The sequence below is a fragment of the Nomascus leucogenys genome, chromosome 2 (assembly GCF_006542625.1).
Source record: "Nomascus leucogenys isolate Asia chromosome 2, Asia_NLE_v1, whole genome shotgun sequence".
Lineage (NCBI taxonomy): Eukaryota > Metazoa > Chordata > Mammalia > Primates > Hylobatidae > Nomascus > Nomascus leucogenys.
The window spans coordinates 83573103-83593874 of record NC_044382.1 but is presented as its reverse complement, the minus strand read 5'-3'; the positions used below and the strand labels follow the sequence as shown (position 1 = coordinate 83593874).

At 43.3% G+C, this 20772-nt stretch overlaps 1 protein-coding gene across 1 annotated transcript; it reads left to right on the top strand.

Annotated features, from left to right (window-relative positions):
- Positions 1-3916: 3916 nt before the first annotated feature.
- Positions 3917-19081, top strand: LOC100581477 (DNA repair endonuclease XPF-like). The gene is made up of 8 exons (XM_030799973.1): positions 3917-4316; positions 4428-5021; positions 6678-6855; positions 11201-11390; positions 12647-12854; positions 15885-15978; positions 16809-16859; positions 18615-19081. Exons 2-8 carry the CDS (start codon positions 4815-4817, stop codon positions 18791-18793), a joined length of 1107 nt encoding a protein of 368 aa, XP_030655833.1. The 5' UTR covers positions 3917-4316; positions 4428-4814; the 3' UTR covers positions 18794-19081.
- Positions 19082-20772: the final 1691 nt, after the last annotated feature.

Below are 20772 nucleotides of genomic sequence, written 5' to 3'. Positions count from 1 at the left end.
TACAAAATATCACAGATCTTATTATGTATAAGCAATATCTTGGTGGAATCATTAAATGATGCAAAGATTTGCTTTCCCAAGATTATCATTCACATTTGAGGCCTATAAAAAGACATTAAAGCAAAAGAAAAAAGAACATTGTTCTAAAGACAGGAAAAAAAGCATAACTTAAAACTGACTTTCTAGGCCAGGCACGGTGGCTCACACCTGTAATCCCAGCACTTTGGGAGGCCAGGGTGGGCAGATCACCTGAGATCAGGAGTTCGAGACCAGCCTGATCAACATGGAGAAACCCCATCTCTACTAAAAATACAAAATTAGCTGGGTATGGTGGTGCACACCTATAATCCCAGCTGCTAGGGAGGCTGAGGCAGGAGAATCATTTGAACCCGGGGGAGGTGGAGGTTGTGATGAGCTGAGATCATGCTATTGCACTCCTGTCTGGGCAAGAAGAGCGAAACTCCATCTCAAAAATAAAAAAAACCAACAACAAAAAACTGACTTTCTAAAAAATATGGACAAAACTATTTAAAATTACTTGTTGGTGGTTCCAGGACTCCCCCACCTGCTATATATTAATACCAAATTCCTTGATGCTCAAATACCTTATATAAAATGCTGTAGTATTTGAATATAACCTATGCACATCCTCCCATACACTTTAAAGTATCTCTAGATTGCTTATAATACACAATACAATGTAAATGTTATGTAAATAGTTGTTATACTGCATTGATTTTTTAATTTGTACTTTTATTATTTTTTTCACATTTTATTCACTCTGAAATTATTTTATTGTTATATCGTTATTTTTTATCGGTTTTTCTTTTCGATATTTTCAAACCACAGTTGGTTGGATCCACAGATGCAGAACCCACAGAGGGCCAACTGTAAGTTTCTATCTATCTATATCTACAGTTTAGGTAAAGATAATGTGTATTTATATCTAAATATATCTAGGTAGATATATAGAAAATCTGCATATATGTAAATCTATGTAGATATAGATAGATCAATAAACATAAAATCAAGAAACTTCTATGAAACAAAAGTAGGGAGTTATAAAGATAAAGACAGAAATGCAGAACAAAAAGCCAAATTAAACAAGAAAAGAATAACGAGGAAATTTAAATTCTAATAGAATAATTAAAATCCACATTGGAGATAATTTAAAGCAGAAAGGACATCAAAAACCATAAGTGATATAAAGAACAAACTTTAGGCTGGGAGCAGTGGCTCACGCCTATAATCCCAGCACTTTGGGAGGCCGAGGCAGGCAGATTACTTGAAGTCAGGAGTTCAAGACCAGCCTGGCCAACATGGCGAAGCCCCATCTCTGCTAATAATACAAAATTAGCCGGGCATAGTGGTGTGTGCCTGTAATCCCAGCTACTCAGGAGGCTGAGGATAAGAATTGTTTGAACCCAGGAGGCTGAGGTTGCAGTGAGCCGAGTTCATGCCACTGCACTCCAGCCTGGGTGACAGGGCGAGACCCTGTCTCGAAAAAAAAAAAACAAACAAACAACCTTCACCTCAGATTGAAAGCTTTTACCCAGGTACAAAAGTAAAATGTGTAGCCACAAGCTGTCACAATTTATAAAATCTACTTCCACAGATACCAACATTTGACATTAAATGTTGCCCACCACACACATTTAAATCTAGAATTCACAAGGTGATATTTTTTAGGGTTGATGAAGTATTTATACAGTAGCTGGGAAGTTTTTTTCTTTCATTTTTATTATAAAAGCAATATAAGGTCATGATAAGAAAGTCAAACAGAGCAGAAAGGCATATACTGAAGTACAAAGGTCTGATCCTGAAACCTACTACTTATGTCAACTCCCCAGAAGTAATTGCTGTGGTTCAGATCTGTTTATTCTAGGGCTTCTCTATGCACGTACCATTTACCGTTTTGTTTTTACACAAATGGGACCATACTATACATTACTGTTTTGCAACTGCTTTTTTCAATATACAATAATACATATTGAGTATCTTTCCACATACAGGTTTTCATGGCTAATATTCTACCTATCAGAGATGCATGAAGAAATTTTAACTACTCTCCTATTCTTGGACATTTAGGAGAAATATGCAAGAAATAACAATAGTCCACACAATGATATAATGAATACACATCTTCATATACAAGCTCCCCACTAGAATATAAGTTCTATGCCTGCTTTGCCCACTAGTAAGCTCCCAGCGCTTAGAGCAGTGCCTGACACATTGGATGCCCCATAAACATTCACCAGATGACTGTATGTGTATATGTATCTATACATGTATTTAAAATTTCTATGTAGATTGACCAATCGCCTTCCAAAAAGATTGTTTCACTGTATACTCCTATGTATAGTTTTTTTTTTGTTTGTTTGGTTGGTTTTTTTGAGATGGGAGTTTTGCTTTTGTTGCCCAGGCTGGAGTGCAACGGCGCCATCTCAGCTCACTGCAACCTCTGCCTCCCAAGTTCAAGCGATTCTCCTGCCTCAGCCTTAGCTGGGATTACAGGCATGCGCCACCACGCCTGGCTAATTTTTATATTTTTAGTAGAGACAGCGTTCCACCATGTTGGTCAGGCTGGTCTCGAACTACCGACCTCAGGTGATCCGCCTGCCTCAGCTTCACAAAGTGCTGGGATTACAGGCATGAGCCACCGCGCCCGGCCCTATCTATAGTTTTTAAACTTTATTTTGTTTTGATCAGCTGGGGACGTCATCTGATCAAACGGGCTTAACACAAATTCATTATCTTCCAGTTCTGGGGGTCAGAAGTCCAAAATGGGTGGGTAGAGCTGCACTCCTCCCGGAAGCCCTAGGGGAGAATCCATTTGCTTGCCTTTTTCAGCTTGTTAGGGCTGCATTCCTTGGTTCAGTGCCCGTTCCACATCACTCTGAACTCGGCCTCCTGTCACATCTCTGAATCTGACCCTCCTACCTCCCTCTTTCTCTTATAAGCACATTTGTGATACATTGAGCCCACCTGGATAATCCATATAATCCCCCCATCTCAAGAACCTTAATATAATCACATCTGCAAACCCTCCTTTGCCACATAAGATAACATACAGGCTCCAGGGATTAGGATGTGAACATCTTTGGGAAGCCGATATTCTGCCTACCACCGCTTGGGAATCAGGTTTGAATTTCAGCTTTGTCATTTCAAGCTTCATTTCCTAAATATGTGTTGAGTACCCCCATATCACGTCCTGAAATAGATCTAAGAAATACACTAACTAGCTCCCGTGGCCTTACCCAAGTTACATAACCTCCCTGCACCTTCATTTTTCTCACAGGCAGAACTGACGAGATTAATATCTGCCTCACAGGAAACGCTGTATGTAAAGTGTCTGCAGGCAACCCTTTCCACTTAAACAGCATTCAGGAATTATATGCTATTTTCATCTTGACAAAATGTAAGCAAAATACCGGATTAAGCAGTAAAGAGGTAGAGGAACAGATGCTCTTGGAAACGGCTGGTGTGAATGTGAATTGGTATAGGCTTTCTAGAGGGCAATGTGGCAATGTGAATGTAATGAAAAGCCTTACAATTTTTTCTCTTTATCCCAGTGATTACTCATTTCTAGATGTGTATCTGAAGGCCATGGTTGAATTTACATACAAAGATGTTTAGTGAAATATTATTTATATTACTGGAGGGGAAAAATCAGAAAGACTAAGTGTCCTCTAATAAGCAATTAGATAAGTACAGCCACATAATGGAAATCTCATCAGCCGTATAAAAGGACTTTGTAAAAGAATATGAAACATCATGTTCAGAGGTTTGTCAAATGTTAATGACAAAGCTGGGGATTTAAATCAGGGATATTAATTATCTCATATCGGTAAAAGAACTCCGTGTGATGAGAGAATGTGTATATAGATAGAAAAAAAAAGGACTAAATAAAACAGATTTCATGATGTTAACAGTGGTTATTTCCACGTAATGGAAACAAGTGATTTTCATTTTTGCTTACTTGTATTTTCTATTTTCTAATGACAAAGTCGGGGGGTTTCTATACAAAACAATTCCTCTACTAGTTCAATTATCAGGCATTTCTAGGTATAGAACAAACACTGCGGGAGGTGTCCCTCTAGTGGATGGAGGGATTTTTAAAAATAGTTTATTGTATTGAAGTCTTTGGGAGGCAACCAGAGGTCTGAAGTTAGTAAATGATTCTGCTTATTCCACAGCCACTGCACTCCAGCCTGGGCAACATATCAACACCCTGTCTCGGGAAAGAAAAAAAAAAATTAAAAGAGGGATGGGGACTAATCGCAAAAGGAAGGGCCAAAAACCACCCTAGGAAACAGGTGCTTCTAACTCTAGGCGCATTTGGAATATTGACCACTAACTTTTTCAACTGCCGATATCGGGGGATTAAGTTCCTTAGGCTTACTTCTCCTTCCCTTGCTTTTTGGCAGCTTGAGGCTAGGGTGCCAGGGGATGTGGAACCTCAAAAGAGACGTGGATGGAGCCTGACATCTGCAAGCTACACCGATAGGGAGCGCCAGCCCCTCGAGGTGACTCTATGAATCTTCGGCTCCACTCGGCTCTTCCTCGGCTGAGTTCGGCCGACGCTTGCCTTCTCAGGCTGGGCTCTCTTCGGCTTTCTGAGAGCGCTCCTGTCCTGGCCTCGGCTCCTCTTCGGCTACGTTCGGCCAACGATCGTCTCGGTCTCGGCTCTCCTCGGCTACGTTCGGCTGGCTGTCGTCCTCTCGGACTCCGCTCTCTTCGGTTGAGTTCGGCCTGCTCTCGTCTCGGAGTTGGCTTCCTTCGGCTGCGTTCGGCTGCGACCCGGAAGAGCTTCCATGGAGCCAGGGCTACTGGCTCGACGGACTGCGGTAGCGCCGTGGCTGGAGTGCGAGCGGCAGCTGGTGCTGGAACTGCTCGACACTGACGGGCTAGTAGTGTGCGCCCGCGGGCTCGGCGCCGACCGGCTCCTCTACCACTTTCTCCAGCTGCACTGCCACCCAGCCTGCCTGGTGCTTGTGCTCAACACGCAGCCGGCCGTGGAGGTGCGGCCGCGCTGGCGCGGGTGTGAGGGGACTCAGAGAGTGTTGAGGGCCTCCTGAGCGGATGCGAGGCCTCTGACAGGGATGGAGGGGCTCTGAGGGGGATTCAAGCCCCTGACACTACGCGATGACACAGAGAAGGATGGCAGGAGTCCCCAGGGGGATGCAGGTCCCTCACACTGCGGGAACACAGACGTATGTAAGGGGTCGCGAGGAGGATACCAGTCGCTCACACTGTGCGGGGACACTGAGAAGAATTGGAGGGGCCCCGAGAAGGCTGCAGGTCCCTGGCAGGAGTTGAAGAACACTAAGAGGAATGCCAGTCCCTGACACTGTGCGGGGACTCTGAGAGGGAAGGGAGGGGTCCTAAGAAGGATGCAAGTCTTTGACCAGAGTTCAAGAACACTAAGAGAAATGGGAGGGGTCCCCAGGGGATGCGGGTCCCTGACACTGTGCAGGCACAGTGAGAATGATGGAAGGGGTCCCGAAAACGATGCAATTCCCTGACAACACTAAGAGGGATGAGAGGGGTCCCCAGAAGGATGCAGGTCCCTGACATGGGTGCAAGGGCACTGAAAGGTGAAGGGGCTCTGAGTGGTAGGAGAGGATCGGAGGTCCCTGCAGGGGAAGGGGAGATGTCGGAAGGAGGATCTGGATAGGAATAACGGGAGAGTCCTGAAGTTGGCCATTAAGGGAGTTTCTGGGGGCAGAAGGAAGGTCCCTGAAAGGGAACCGTGATGCGGATGGAAGGGCCTCTGAGGGTGATGGGGAGATATGAAAGGAGATGCTGAGGGTGGAAACACCCAATAGGGAAAAGGAGGGACCAGGAAATAGGGCATTCACCAAGGCTGTGTTAAGAGGGCCATAGGGTCAGAAAGGGATTGGAGCTGGACGCTGAGGATGTTGGCAAAGGTTAACTACATTTAAGGAGAATGGAGAACACTGAGAAAGATGGAATGGGGCTACACCTGGGGTTGGGGGATGTTGAGAGGGGACACAGCTTGGTCTGACAAGTCTGATGATCCCCTAGATAGATCAGGTGGCCAGGAGAAAAATGTCAGCTGAGAAGAGTGACCACAGCCTCTTTGAGGGCAGGGACCCTGTTTGATTCATCTAGGTATCCTCAGTGCTTAGCATAGGGCCTAAGGCAACACACAGGGCCTAGTAAAGATGGTTTTAAACTGGAGATATAAATAAACCAAGCCAAGGGACCCAGTGACATGAAGTCCCTCTAGGATGGATCAGCACAGAACTGATAGTCTGAAACATTGTCTGGGGAAAGGATTCCCTTGTTATCGTCTCATAGAATGTGCTTGGCTACAAACCTGGCTTTGGTGGGAAGTATTTTCCAGGTAGCAGAAATCTTTTAATCCAGGCTTTTAAAAGTTTGAGGTTTTGTGTGTGTGTGCATATGTCATGGTAATTGAGTGCTGATAATGACTGAAGTGCAATTATTCCTTAGTGTAAACCCCAAAACAAGGAAACCTTATTAAATGTAGACTGGTTGGTTGAAGTTACTATAAAGAAGTAACTTAGTGTGTATGTTCATTATTAAGTTCATTATCTCAGAGAAAGATAGCACATTATTTTAAATATCTGTAACCTATTAAAAACTGCCCTGTATTAAATAGCCTACTAATCAAGTTTGATTTGATTTAGGAGTATTTTATCAATCAGCTGAAGATAGGAGTTGAACACCTCCCTCGCCGTGTAACAAATGAAATCACAAGCAACAGTCGCTATGAAGTCTACTCACAAGGTGGTGTTATATTTGCAACAAGTAGGATACTTGTGGTTGACTTCTTGACTGATAGAATACCTTCAGATTTAATTACTGGTAAGAATTTGAAATCTTATTATTTGTATGTAAATTTGTACTTTTTTTTTTAGTACAATTTCCATTTTATTTTTCTCCAGAGAATAGTCTGTCTTCAGTCTTGAAGGACTCAGCTCCCTACATCACCTTTGGCAGAGGTCGCGGGGCAGCACCCACAGGTCTAAATCGGGGTGGGGTGTTCGGTCCTTGCAGCCTTCACAGGATCGATTCCTGACTACTTTGTTGTGAATTGCACAACTCACAGAGTAATTTAGCTTGACATACATCTTGAGAAGCACATAGGCGTCAAAGACGCTCACTTCAGAAGTGTCCGACTGCTGTGGCCTCCACTATGTTTTGAATGATGATTTCTTAATGGCTTTGTCCTTGGGCACACATCAGGCACAGTTTGTGCAGCAAATAGGCTGCACGTGGCCGCAGCCCTTTTTGGCACGACCATTGTCCTTTCTTTTCTTTGTCACCTTGGAGGCACGGACCGGAGAGGGTATTTTGTACATTTTTATTTTTGTCTGTCTCCTCTGCTAAACACTCTACTAGAACTTTGTAGTGGGCACTACTGGATCCTTTTGCTCAACATTATGCTTCCAACTTTCAGCATGACACCTGATACATTGTAGATGCTCAATAAGTATCTGTGGCCTGAATAAGTGACTAAATGTTAGATTAATTTTTCCTTGTTTTCTAAGCTCTTATTCACTAAATACTTGCAATTCATTAGCATTTGCTTTTAGAACTCAGATTTGAAATGTTTATAAATAATCTTTGTATATTTCCTAAAATATTTAGTTTTCCTCTTTAAGATTTTTCGTGGCATTATTTGAAATTAAATCAAGTAGTTGCTTGCTTATTTTGAGGAAAAATTATTTTACCTAGAATTAAATAGAAAAGAAATTCATTTTCATTATCCTTTCAAAAACCTTTTCTGATGTCCCCAAAGCTAATGTAGGGGCTGCGCCTCTGCGCCCTCATATTACCCTGTATTTCTCCCCAATCATAGTGCCCACAACACTACATTATATTTATGTGTTTGTCTGTCTCACTCACAAGATAAGCTTAAGCACAAGGAACAAGTTGTTCATCCCAGGCTAAATAACTGGTACATGGTAGGCACTAAAGACATATTTGTGGGTGAATGATGGATGGGTATAGTACTGTGATCGTTAGTGAACTTCTGGAGGCAGAGAGACTCTGAAATTCATAATCTTACTTCCAACATCTGTCATATTGCCCTGAACCTAGATGACCCTCAAGAAAAATTTGATAAATAAATGTGTGAGTGAATGCTTCAGTGGTAAACCGATTGAAGAAGTTTGGTTACTCTTTTATAACTTTTATAATTGTTATAAACAGTATCATAGGCTCACCTGATTTTGAATGCTAACACCCTGCTTACAAACCAAGCTCCTTAATTTTCATTAACCCCAGTTTTCTCATTAAGAAAACAGTGCCTCCTAAAGTTATTATAAGGATTAAGTTAATAAAATAATTGCTTAGTATAGTGCCTGGTAACAACAAACTCTTAGTAATTGATACCAAATAAAATTGACCTTTTATAACCAGAAATCTTGATACACCAGTCTTTTACTGTTTGCTGCTTTCTTATAAGCTTGGTTTTACTTTATTTTTTAAATTGATTAAAAAAAAATTTTTGTTGTTGTGTTTGAAACTACCACTAGGTGTCAGTAATATCCTGTGACTTTCAGTTACAGTGCAACCTAATTAGGCAGAGAGCAATGTGAATCTATGCAACGTTGAAGTCTGGCTTATCTGTAGCTCCTAATGAAAAATGCCAAATTCCCTCCTCCTTTCTGATCAAAGCCCAGCCAATAATAAGCTGGAGCTGTTACTGATGCTTGGCTGAGTGGAATGTAAATGAATGCCAAAAATGAATTCTTTTGAATTCTTTCATCCCCTGGGATCATCCCCCAGGACTGACCAAAGGGCAGTGCATGAAGTGCAGGTAACCCTCTGGAAAGGCTGAATCCCCCAGCCCCAACTTCTTCACCTGTCACCACCCATTATTACCACCACACCCCACCCTGGGAGTCCCTGCTAACCAGAACTCCTAACACATGGGAGAACTATATAAATATCTGGTGAGGTTGTACTTTGAAAAGAACAGGACAGGAGGATGCTTTCATTGCCAAAACTGACCCTGACATCTCCAGACAGAACTAAGAACACACTTTCTGGGAAATATGTATGTATTTTTCAGTTACACTTTAGATTTGTGTACCCAGTGCTGTGCCCCCACTTTATATTCATTCAACAAATATTTAACTCACTAAGGGTCCCTGTTTGGCAGGAAGGGTGCTGAAGATAGACAGATGAATGGGACAGTATGGTGAACTCGTGAGTTAGACTGCTTCTGGGTTTGAGTTCTCTTCATCTTGCACCAGCTGTGTATTTTTAGGCAAGTTTCTTAATTTCTCTGTGCCTCAGCTTACTCACCCGTACATTGGTGATAAAGATAGTACCTTCCTCCTAGGATTGTCAGAGTGAAATTAAATGCTTATATGTAAAATACTTGGTATCATGGCACATAGTCAGCATTCTGTGATCTCTGTGATCTCTGCCTGTTGGTCTTACGATGTTCCTGTTCTCAGGCAGTTTAGTGGAGGAGACAAGTAAAGAAGTAGTTATAGTACAGTATGAGGTACAAAATATCATAGGAACAAAAAAAACTAAAGTAGGCTTTTGTGGAGCTAAAACTCCTCCCAAAAACCTAACCTGCTTCTATTATTTTTATTTTTATTTTTTGAAAAAGGGGTATCTTGAGTTGGTGTGACTAAATAGGAATAACATGATTTTACACATGATGTGGAACCTTCGGCCTCCCACTTGCTTGCTGGATGACCTTGGTTAAGTTGCTTTCTTGGTCTCATCATGATACCTACTGCATGGAATTATCATGACAATTAAATGAAATAAAAATCTATAGGAACACCTAATCCAGTTACCTGGGATGTAGTATTAGTTCTCTTCTTCCTCCTGGGTTCCAACCAAAATAAAGACAACTTTTTGGAGTGCAACGTTTTCTTAAATTGAGTTTCTCCTTTTCTTTGGAAGTTCATTTTTATTATTCTTGACTCTATGTAATATTTCAATCCAGGCTAACAAAATGTGGCCTCTTAGAGTCTTTGGGAAAACCCACCAAGTAGGTACAGAATGTTTTCTGAGTAGTAAATTAGTTATGTACCTGTATTGGGGGATTATTGAAAATCCTTTGTCTATAAATTCCTAAATGACACTATTAATTTTTACTGTATTTGGAAGATAATTTGCTGAGCTAGAGTAAATTTAGCTCCATCCACCTCTATCCAAAACTTAAACATTAAAATAGTAAAATCTGAGTTTAGTTTATTGAACTATTAGAAGGGTCATAAATCACTGTTAGTATCATTGTCCATACCCTTCCAGATATGAGATCTGGATCAAAAGCACGCAAGTACCATTATCCCAAATATATGTAAGGTAACCAGCTTGATTTAGGTCTAAAAGGCAGACTCGTCATGGAGTAATTGAGGTTTTGATCTAGAGAGGATGTCTGTATGCCTTTATGTCATCTCATGTTTCTCCCTAACTTAGCACTAATCACACTGCATCAGATGACACAATATATATGAAAGAACTGGGTCGGTAGTCTCATTTCATAAATAACAAAGCATGTATAATTGTTATTTTTGAGATTCTGAGGTGTTATAATCATGCACACCCCCAAAGACACGTATTAAGTATGTCGATTGAAGGTTTTTGTTTTAAATGGACTAATTTACCTCTGAATTGACTATCTTCTGATTCTGAAAATTGAATTCATCTAATAGGTGATGTAGATGTTGCCCAGACTTCTAAAATGTGGCTATTTTGTGTAGTCCACATCTGATTCATATATTAAAAAAAAAATTCATGACCTACTTTGCTTTTAGAAATTTTTCCTCTAACATGCCAGAAACACCCCACCCCAGGACCTGTGCCCTCACTGTCCCCTCAGCCTGGCAGCCTGGAACTCTCTTGGCCCAGATGGTCACAAGGCTCCATCCAGCCTTTATTCAGGTATCACCTTGGTGAGACCACCCCTCATACATACTCCCTCTCCTCCTTTTCTGATTCATTTTTTCTTCTCAGCACTTGTAATATCCTAAATATTTTACATATTTATATTGTTTATAGTCAATTCCTTGAGGACAGGGATTTATGTCTGTTCTGTGTGTGGCTATATGCCCAGTCTAGAATGGTGCTTGTTCATTCTCATGTAGGTACTTGAGAAAAATGTGATGAATGAATGGAAATGAGCATAAAAATTACCTACCTGTTCTGTAGTTTAAATTACGTTTCTCCCCCTCAGGCATCTTGGTGTATAGAGCCCACAGAATAATTGAGTCGTGTCAAGAAGCATTCATCTTGCGCCTCTTTCGCCAGAAAAATAAATGTGGTTTTATTAAAGCTTTCACAGACAATGCTGTTGCCTTTGATACTGGTTTTTGTCATGTGGAAAGAGTGATGAGAAATCTTTTTGTGAGGAAACTGTGGCCAAGGTAAAGAACATTATGTGACAAATAATGATGACATTATTTGTCATCTTTTTTTGTGAGATCTACTGTAACTTAGTTGCACTTTGATATACTATAATGTAAAATTCATTGTAATTTTGTTTGATAGAACCTAGTCAGGTTTATAACAAACACATCCAGCTATAAGTTTGTGTTCACCAAGTTTGTGATTTTATTTAAGTCGAGAGCAATTTGATGGTTACTTTTCTGCTGGTCCATCCAAGACAGCCACTTTATTCTTTCTTATACATTTAGTGAAACTCCCAGGGATCTAGAGACCCACATATACAACAGCTTTAGGTGTACTGCAGATTTATTGGCTAAGATTACCACTTCTGCTTTGAAAATTACTCAACAGGGAAATAAAGCACAAAGGTTTTGAAGAAGTTTTGTTAATTTCTAGGAATAACATTAAGGTTTCAGTTTTCAAACATTTTTGCCACCTATGCTACCATGTATTTTGGTTATAATATATGTTATTTTAAGAGTAGTTGTACACCAGGTGCAGTGGCTCACGCCTGTAATCCCAGCACTTTGGGAGGCCAAGGCAGGCGGATCACCTGAGGTCAGGAGTTCAAGACCAGCTTGGTCAACATGGTGAAACCCCGTCTCTACTAAAAATACAAAAATTAGCCGGGCATGTTGGCACATGCCTGTAGTCCCAGCTACTTGGGAGGCTGAGGCAGGGGAATCACTTGAACCCAGGAGGCAGAGGTTGCAGTGAGCCGAGATCACACCATTGCACTCTGGCCTGGGCAACGAATGAAACTCCATCTCAAAAAAAAAAAAAAGAGTAGTTATAGTATTTTTAACTTTCTTGATTATACCTTGTTTTAGGAGTTAACAAACTCTTCATGTAAGTGTCCAGGTAGTAAATATTTTGGGCTTTGCAGGCCATATAGACTGTGACAATTACTCAACTCTGTTATTGCCCAAAAGCAAGTATAGACTGCTTACATAAGTAATGAGTGTGACTGCATTCCAAAGAGACTATAGAAACAGGTACAGGATTTGGCCCAGATGGTAGTTTGCTGACCCTTACCTTATCTGAATAATACAATACTTCTATTCATTGAGGTTCAAAGTGTTTTTGAAAACATTGTTGTTTTGCTTTTCACTTGTTCGTTGTTTTGCTTTTCGTTTTATTTGTAGCATTTATAAAAATGAGATGTTAAACCAAGACCAGAAATATATAGCTGCTGAAACTCTAGAAAATTGTTGAAAAATATTTGTCTCTTTAGGTTCCATGTAGCAGTAAACTCATTTTTAGAACAGCACAAACCTGAAGTTGTAGAAATCCACGTTTCTGTGACACTTGCCATGCTTGCTATGCAGACTGCTATACTGGACATTTTAAATGCATGTCTAAAGGAACTAAAATGCCATAACCCATCGCTTGAAGTGGAAGATTTATCCTTAGAAAATGCTATTGGAAAACCTTTTGACAAGGTACTCTTTTTCCTTTTCAGCACAGTTTTTTGCTGTTATTTAAGAATAAAATTGGAGGTCATTTAAAAACATAGCTTCTTTGGTTTACTGGAAAGTAATAATTTATAGTAAAATATGTGGATTGGCATATAAGCATCACTCTGACTTTTGCAGTTCTATAGTAAGTGATTATCTCTTATTTTAACTATAATCAAGAAGAAAATAAATAACTTTTTTTACCTTGAAATGACAACATTTGGATGTCTACAGGTAGAAGAGTTTTACATAAGAATGCTCCATAATTGTGCATGAATTTATGATCTCTTTTATGGAATAAAAAATAATTTGGATGAGTTTTCATTACTGAGGAGTGTGAAACTTGCTCTGTCTTAAAATTACATTCTGAATTGAGGAAATGGTAAGACATCAGTTCCAGGAATTTTTATTCTAGCTAATTTTTTTTATTATAGATTAATATTGCAGATATATAAATGTCTGCTTCATTATAGATTAATATTACAGATACATAAATGTCTAGTATTGAATTGGAGATCCAGAAAATGCTGACCTTTTAGAAATTCTTGGCAGCCTTTTTGTCATATTCTGGTAGAAAAAGTTTCTGTCTTTTAAACTGAGTCAATCTCTATGTCACTGGCAATAATGCATGGCAATTATAAAAAAGGAAAAAATTAACTTCTTATTTCTCTGATTCTTCAAAAAAGTCAGTTGACCATGAAATATTGATACATAAAACTAATTTTATATATTCTGTTCCTCTATGCTTAGGTGACAGAGCGAGATGCTGCCTCTAAAAAAAAAAGAGAGAGAGAAAGAGATGGTTCTGCCGAAGTCCACTTAGGGAGTATGCCTTTAAGTAGTGGTGCCTATTGAGTGACTCACCTTGGCAGCACTAGGAGAGGTTATGAAAGGACTTGGCAAGTCTGAGGACAGCTAAGAACTGTCACCCTAGAACCTAGAAAGTTAGAGTGTTGGAAATATCTCACTTAAGTGGAATCACACAGAATCATCCTTTGTGAATGACATTTCACTTCGCTTAGTGTCTTCGAGGTTTAAGCATGTGTCAGCATTTTCTTCTTTTTTAAGACTAAATGGTATTCCATCGTATGTATATACGACATTTTGTATATCCACCTATCTGTCCATGGACACTTGGCTGTTAGAAAGTTGGAGTGTTTCAACAGAAGTGACTGTTGAAACACTCCAACCCCTTCATTTTTCCCATGAGGACATTTGACTCCATAGAGGCCAACTAAATGGCCCAGAGACACCCAACCAGCTAGAAGCAAAGAGGGCCAGACAATGTTTAAATATTGAAAATAAGAATTAAAATATTCAAGCTGACACGGTGGCTCATGCCTGTAATCCCAGCACTTTGGGAGGCTGAGGCGGGCAGATCACTTGAGGTCAGAAGTTCGAGACCAGCCTGGCCAACATGAAACCCCCGTCTCTACTAAAAATACAAAAAAATTAGCTGGGCGTGGTGGCACACACCTGTAATGCCAGCTACTCGGGAGGCTGAGGCATGAGAATCACTTGAAACCAGGAGTCGGAGGTTGCGGTGAGCCAAGATCATGCCACTGCACTCCCACCTGGTGACAGAGCAAGACTCTGTCTCAAATAGATAAATAAAATATTCATAGAACATGGAAATTGATTACCGTCCTATATTTTTGTTTACTGACCTATACAGATAAAAGTGTTACATAACCTTTAACATATCTGTGAGATAATAAGATTAATTTTGTAAGCACACAGAACAACTAATTTTAGAGTTCCTCCATGTGTGGGATTCTGAATCACATGTGCCATGAATGTATGCTCTTTGATAGCAAGCCCCGGGGGATCCAGCAAAGCAAAATATATAAATTTGCACTTACCAGCTTCTCATGCAAGAAGAGGGAAAACAAATGCATAGGAAACACCAAACTTTTTTGGTCTGAAATATGAAAAACATTTTCCATGGAAGCAGGTCTTTCAAATGCATCAGACAACTAGGCTGGCCTGGGAGGTGGGGAGGGGCAGGGCACAGTGGTGATGGGGGAGACCACATAGGCTGAGTGGCCTGCTTGGAGGCTTGGGATGTGTCCCACACCAGGGTATCCATGTGCACTTGCACACTGCATTTGTGTGTTCTGTGAACACATGGAGGGTGCATGACGTCTGGGGAGTGTGTCCCTCTGCAGATGGGGCTGCACGCTTGGGTGCATGGCACTGCTCCCCAAAGTCCCAAGCTAGGGCTCGGGAGCCGTTCTAATCCCGGTTCCCACCCCACTCAGGGCTGCTCGGACATTCTTTGGAATGGTTCCCATGAAGGGAGCCCTGCCTGGGAACTTTTATTTTTTCTGTCTCTTCCTTTTCTTGTTTTGTTTTGGGAGGAAAAGCTCCTTCCCAAGCCGCAGACATCGAAGCCTCAGAGGGAAAGCAGCCATCGCATCATGAGCAATGGGCTGTCTCCCCAATGGGTCTCTGCTGCTCGTGAGCAGATCCAGACAACAGATGCCCACAGGGCAGTGGAGCTGGCAGCCTTCTTTAGTTTCCTTGACAGTCATGTTCCTGTGTGGTAGAAAAAAATGACTGGGCTGGGTGCGGTGGCTCACGCCTGTAATCCCAGCACTTTGGGAGGCCAAGGTGGGTGGATCACCTGAGGTCAGGAGTTCGAGACCAGCCTGGCCAACATGACGAAACCCCGTCTCTACTAAAAATACAAAAATTAGCTGGGCGTAGTGGTGGGTACCTGTAATCCCAGCTACTCAGGAGGCTGAAGCAGGAGAATCTCTTGAACCCAGAAGTTAGAAGCTTCAGTGAGCTGAGATCACACAATTGCACCCCAGTCTGGTCGACAACAGCAAAACTCTGTCTCAAAAAAAATAAAAAAAATGATTGAAAGACACCCATGAGCCCATGGGAAGTTTCTCCCGCTCCCCCTGGCCCTGGCCCTCCATCGTCCTAGGAGAGGGGCAGTGAGGGAAGTCCAGCTGCCACAGAGAGCAGGCTGCTAACACTGGCTGTTCTTCTCCTGGTGTCTGGCAGCTGGTGTTGCGAATCAACGCCATTTATGAGGTCCGGAGAGGAAAGAAACGGGTGAAGAGGCTGTCCCAGTCAATGGAGAGCAACTCAGGAAAAGGTAGAACCCCCACCACCAGCCCTCCTCCCTCAAGAATCGGAAAAGAGATTCTTTCCAGAAGTGGCTTCCGTTTTTTCTGGTTGGCTCACCAAGGAGGAGAACAAGCTGATGCTTTGTAAATGTCCCGCACTGTCTTTGGGACAGTGGTGGGGCTGGGAGCTCAGCCGGGGCAGCATGTCCCCTGCCTCCCCATCCTTGTCCTGGTCCACCACCAAGTCAGCCCAGCACTGCAGGCCCTGGCCTGACTGTGGGAGCAGCCTTCCTTAGCCTGCACAAAAGGGGCCAGGACCTTCTGTTGCATTATCTGATATAGGTACCATCTAGTACCATCTGAACTAGAGCCAAATTAATTTGGCAGTACATCGAGTTGGACGAGACGTGGTTTGTGCAATACATTGAAAGAGACAACAAGAGGCCGGGCACGGTGGCTCATGCTTGTAATCCCAGCACTTTGGGAGGCTGAGACAGGCGGATCCCCTGAGGTGAGAAGTTCAATACCAGCCTGGCCAACATGGCAAAACCTTGTCTCTACTAAAAAATAGAAAAATTAGCCAGGTGTGGTGGCATACACCTGTAGTCCCAGCTACTCAGGAGGCTAAGGCAGGAGAATCACTGGAACCTGGAAGGCAGAGGTTGCAGTGAGCCGAGATTGTGCCACTGCACTCCAGCCTGGGCGACAGAGCAAGACTCCATCTCAAAAAAAAAAAAAAAAAAGAGACAACTCAACACCCCCTCTGAATTAGAACATTTGATCTGTGCTACCACATAGAAAGTTTCCTACATGAGAAGAACTCACATTTGCAATTTTCTTCCTTGTTCTTTTCTTCTAGTGACAGATGAGAACAGTGAGTCTGACAGTGACACAGAGGAGAAGCTGAAAGGTGAGGAGAGCCACTACTGTGCAGGACGCAGGCAGGTGACTTGGAAGCTGCAAAGGTGGCCCCTCCTCCTTAGTATGAGGGACAGAAGTGTCCTGCCCTAGCTTGCTCGGCAAGGCGTGGACATCTCGGGAGACAGTGGGGCCACAGGGTGCTCCAGGGCCGGTCCGTCATGGGCATGATCAAAATGGCACTACAGTTGCTGAGAGCCAGGTTGGCCACAGTAACGGCAGCGACCCCTGCTCCCGTGCCTCTCCCTATGTCCTGAGGGTTTCCCACACTTCAAGGCTTGATACCGCAGCCCTAAGGCTCCAGAGACCTGGAGCTTCTGCCCACTTCTGCTCAAATTACTGTGTGATCTGGAGGAAATCACTTAAGATCCAGGGCCTCTAGTTCCTCATCTGTCTGATGAAGTTGTTGAAATAATTGGTCCCTATGGGTCTAAAATTAGATAGTTTAGGCCAAGGCTTTAGTGAGTTTTCTGCAATTTTTCAGACCCCAGGGAGAAGCCAAAGAAAGCAAGTCCAAGGGCCGGGCGCGGTGGCTCACGCTTGTAATCCCAGCACTTTGGGAGGCCGAGGCGGGCGGATCACGAGGTCAGGAGATCGAGACCACGGTGAAACCCCATCTCTACTAAAAATACAAAAAATTAGCCAGGCGTGGTGGCGGGCGCCTGTAGTCCCAGCTACTCGGAGAGGCTGAGGCAGGAGAATGGCGTGAACCCGGGAGGCGGAGCTTGCAGTGAGCCGAGATTGCGCCACTGCACTCCAGCCTGGGCGACAGAGCAAGACTCCGACTCAAAAAAAAAAAAAAAAGAAAGCAAGTCCAGGGGCTGGGCTCGGTGGCTCACGCCTGTAATCCCAGCACTTGAGGAGGCCGAGGCGGGTGGATCACGAGGTCGGGAGTTCAAGACCAGCTTGGCCAACAGAGTGAAACCTCGTCTCTACTAAAAATACGAAAAATTAGCCAGGCGTGGTGGCAGGCGCCTGTAATCCCAGATACTCGGGAGGCTGAGGGAGGAGAATTGCTTGAACTCGGGAGGCGGAGGTTGCAGTGAGCTGAGATTGCGCCATTGCACTCCAGCCTGGGCAACAGAGCGAGACTCCACCTCAAAAAAAAGAAAGCAAGTCCAGATTGCTGAATGAGGTAACAGGGACCTGTCCACTCAGTGACCCTGCTGCATTCGTCTCTGACACCCAGCTGCTCCCGGACTCACCTCTAGAATGAAGCAAGGCCATTTCATTGCAGAGTTAGTGGCAGGAGGGGAGGTGGACAGGAGTTCCTGAGTTAGTGGGATTTCTGCCAGTTGAGTAACAAGGGATGTTTACAAAGCTCCCAGCTCCAAAAGCCCTATAGTCTGGATTCTGTCACATCACACAAACCAAAAGATGAGGGAAATGGGTGAGGGGAGGAGTCACTGTCCCCATCTCATCAGACAGATGAAGGCAAGGACATCTTCAGCCTCTGCCCAGAGTCCAGACAGCAAAACCATGGCAGAGCAGAGCCAGGCTCCTGCACCCTGATTGGTTTGGTAGCCAACTGAATGTTGGTTCTCCCAGAACTTTGGCAGAGGTCCCAAGTAAAGAGTTTCCTACTAATTTGTTAGACACAGAAACACTTTGGGGATTAGAAAAAGGTACTCGAGCTGAGAATTACATAACCTATTGCAGCTCGGTACAATTCCACATGGACTCATGGTCATTTCAGGCTCTTTGCTCTCTCTCTCTCTCTCTCTTTCTTTCTCCCTGCCTCACCCAGCTCACAGCCAGCGCCTGGTCAACGTGAAGTCCCGCCTGAAGCAGGCGCCTCGGTACTTGCCCGGGAGCTCATCGAGTACCAGGAGAGGCAGCTCTTTGAGTACTTTGTGGTTGTGTCTTTGCACAAGAAGCAGGCTGGGGCTGCCTACGTGCCAGAACTCACCCAACAGTTCCCTCTGAAGGTAACAGGGTGGCCAGGTCCCTGTGGCCTGCCAGGGTTCTAACCATCATCTTGTTGGGACTCATGAATTCAGGGAGTTGTGGGAGTCTGAGGAACACCTAGCATCTAGAATCTTGAAAATGGGTCCTAATTAGGGTATATCAGATGAAAAAAAAATGCTGCTGCTAGAGAATTTGGGAGGTCCCAGAAAGGAGAGATTCAGGGACTCAAAAAGTTTGGCCAGACAAATACAAAAATTAGCCATGTGTGGTGGCACATACCTGTAGTCCCAGCTACTCAGGCTGAGACAGGAGAATCGCTTGAACCCAGGGGGTGGAGGTTGCAGTGAGCCGAGATCATGCCACTACACTCCAGCCTGGGCAACAGAACAAAACTCCGTCTCAAAAAAAAAAAAAAAAAAAAAAAAAAAAAAAAAAAAAAAAAAAGTATGGCCAGAAATGCTTTCTCACTTGCTGCGGTCCCTGTGCTGACTGTGCCATCCTCTTTGCCCTTTCCTTCCATCTCCTTATCCAGCCAGCCACATCTCTTCCTAACCTAGCCTAGAAGTCTCTTTCCTCTGAAGCCCCAAGTCTCCCTAAGCGGCATCACGCTTGTGTCTATGCTGAACCTCTGCTTTGCTTGTGTGCTGTGCATCTCTGTGTATGTCCCTTCCTTTTGTTACAGGCAGGGGATCTCAATCCAGACCTCTAGAGAGGGTTCTTGGATCTTGCACAAGAAAGAATTCAGGGCGAGTCAGCAGAGTAAAGTGAAAGCAAATTTGTTAAGAAAGTAAAGGAGGCCGGGCGCGGTGACTCACGCCTGTAATCCCAGTACTTTGGGAGGCCAAAGTGGACAGATCACTTGAGGTCAGGAATTTGAGACCAGCCTGGCCAACATGGTGAAACTCCATCTCTACTAAAAATGCAAAAATTAGCTGGGCATGATGGCAGCCGCCTGTAATCCCAGCTACTCAGGAGGCTGAGGCTGGAGAATCACCTGAACTCAGGAGGCAGAGCTTGCAGTGAGCAGAGATTGCAAAAAGTAAAGGAATGAAAGAATGGCTACTCCATAGACAGAACAGCCCTGAGGGCTGCTGGTTGCCCATTTTTGTGGTTATTTCTTGATTATATGCTAAACAAGGGGTGGATTATTCATGCCTCCCCTTTTTAGATCATATGGGATAATTTCCTGACGTTGCCATGGCATCTGTAAACTGTCATGGTGCTGGTGGGAGTGTAGCAGTGAGGACGATCAGAGGTCCCTCTCATCACCGTCTTGGTTTTGGTGGGTTTTGGCCAGCTTCTTTACTGCAACCTGTTTTATCAGCAAGGTCTTTATGACCTATATTTTGTGCCGACCTCCTGTCTCTGCTTTAACCATCTGGGAATGCAGCCCAATAGGTTTCAGCCTCATTTTAACCAGCCCCTACTCAAGATGGAGTCGCTGTGGTTCACACACCTGTGATACTTTTATGTCATGGACCATGGTCATGTGGATTCAGCTTTACCATATGTTAAATCATGGCACCTAAAATAAAATAAATAAAATGGCACTTAATATAGCCTGAAGCAACATGGCCAATAATTTATAAATTATTCTTAGGCTTTGACATCAGTATTAAAGAGGTTCCACCATATTCTAATTCAGTTCAACCAGAATTTACTAAGAATATATTGCATTCAAGCAATTTTCTGCTTGGCCCTAGGGGATTGCAGTGATGAACAAAATGTGTCTCCTGTCCTCAAGGAATTTAAACTCTGCCAGGAGGACATAAAATAACCATCTCCCCCCACCCCCAGAAAAGCATGCAAAGATTCACCAGGTAGAATCTGATGGTCTCTGGACAGACTCATGCCTCAGGGAGGGCAGAAAGGAGGGAGCTTCTGTCTTTGCCATCACCACCCAGGCATAACCCAGCATCTACCAAGGCCCAGATCCTGCTGTCCCCAGGCCTCCCCTCATTTTGTAGGTCATCCTTCCTTCCATCCTGCCCACTGTG

Bases quoted from the DNA above. Each gene is read 5' to 3' on its own strand.
- LOC100581477 (XM_030799973.1), top strand. From the start codon at position 4,815: ATGGAGCCAGGGCTACTGGCTCGACGGACTGCGGTAGCGCCGTGGCTG. The intron at 5,022-6,677 runs GTGCGGCCGCGC...GATTTGATTTAG, and splicing joins ACACGCAGCCGGCCGTGGAG to GAGTATTTTATCAATCAGCT. The intron at 15,979-16,808 runs GTAGAACCCCCA...CTTTTCTTCTAG, and splicing joins GGAGAGCAACTCAGGAAAAG to TGACAGATGAGAACAGTGAG.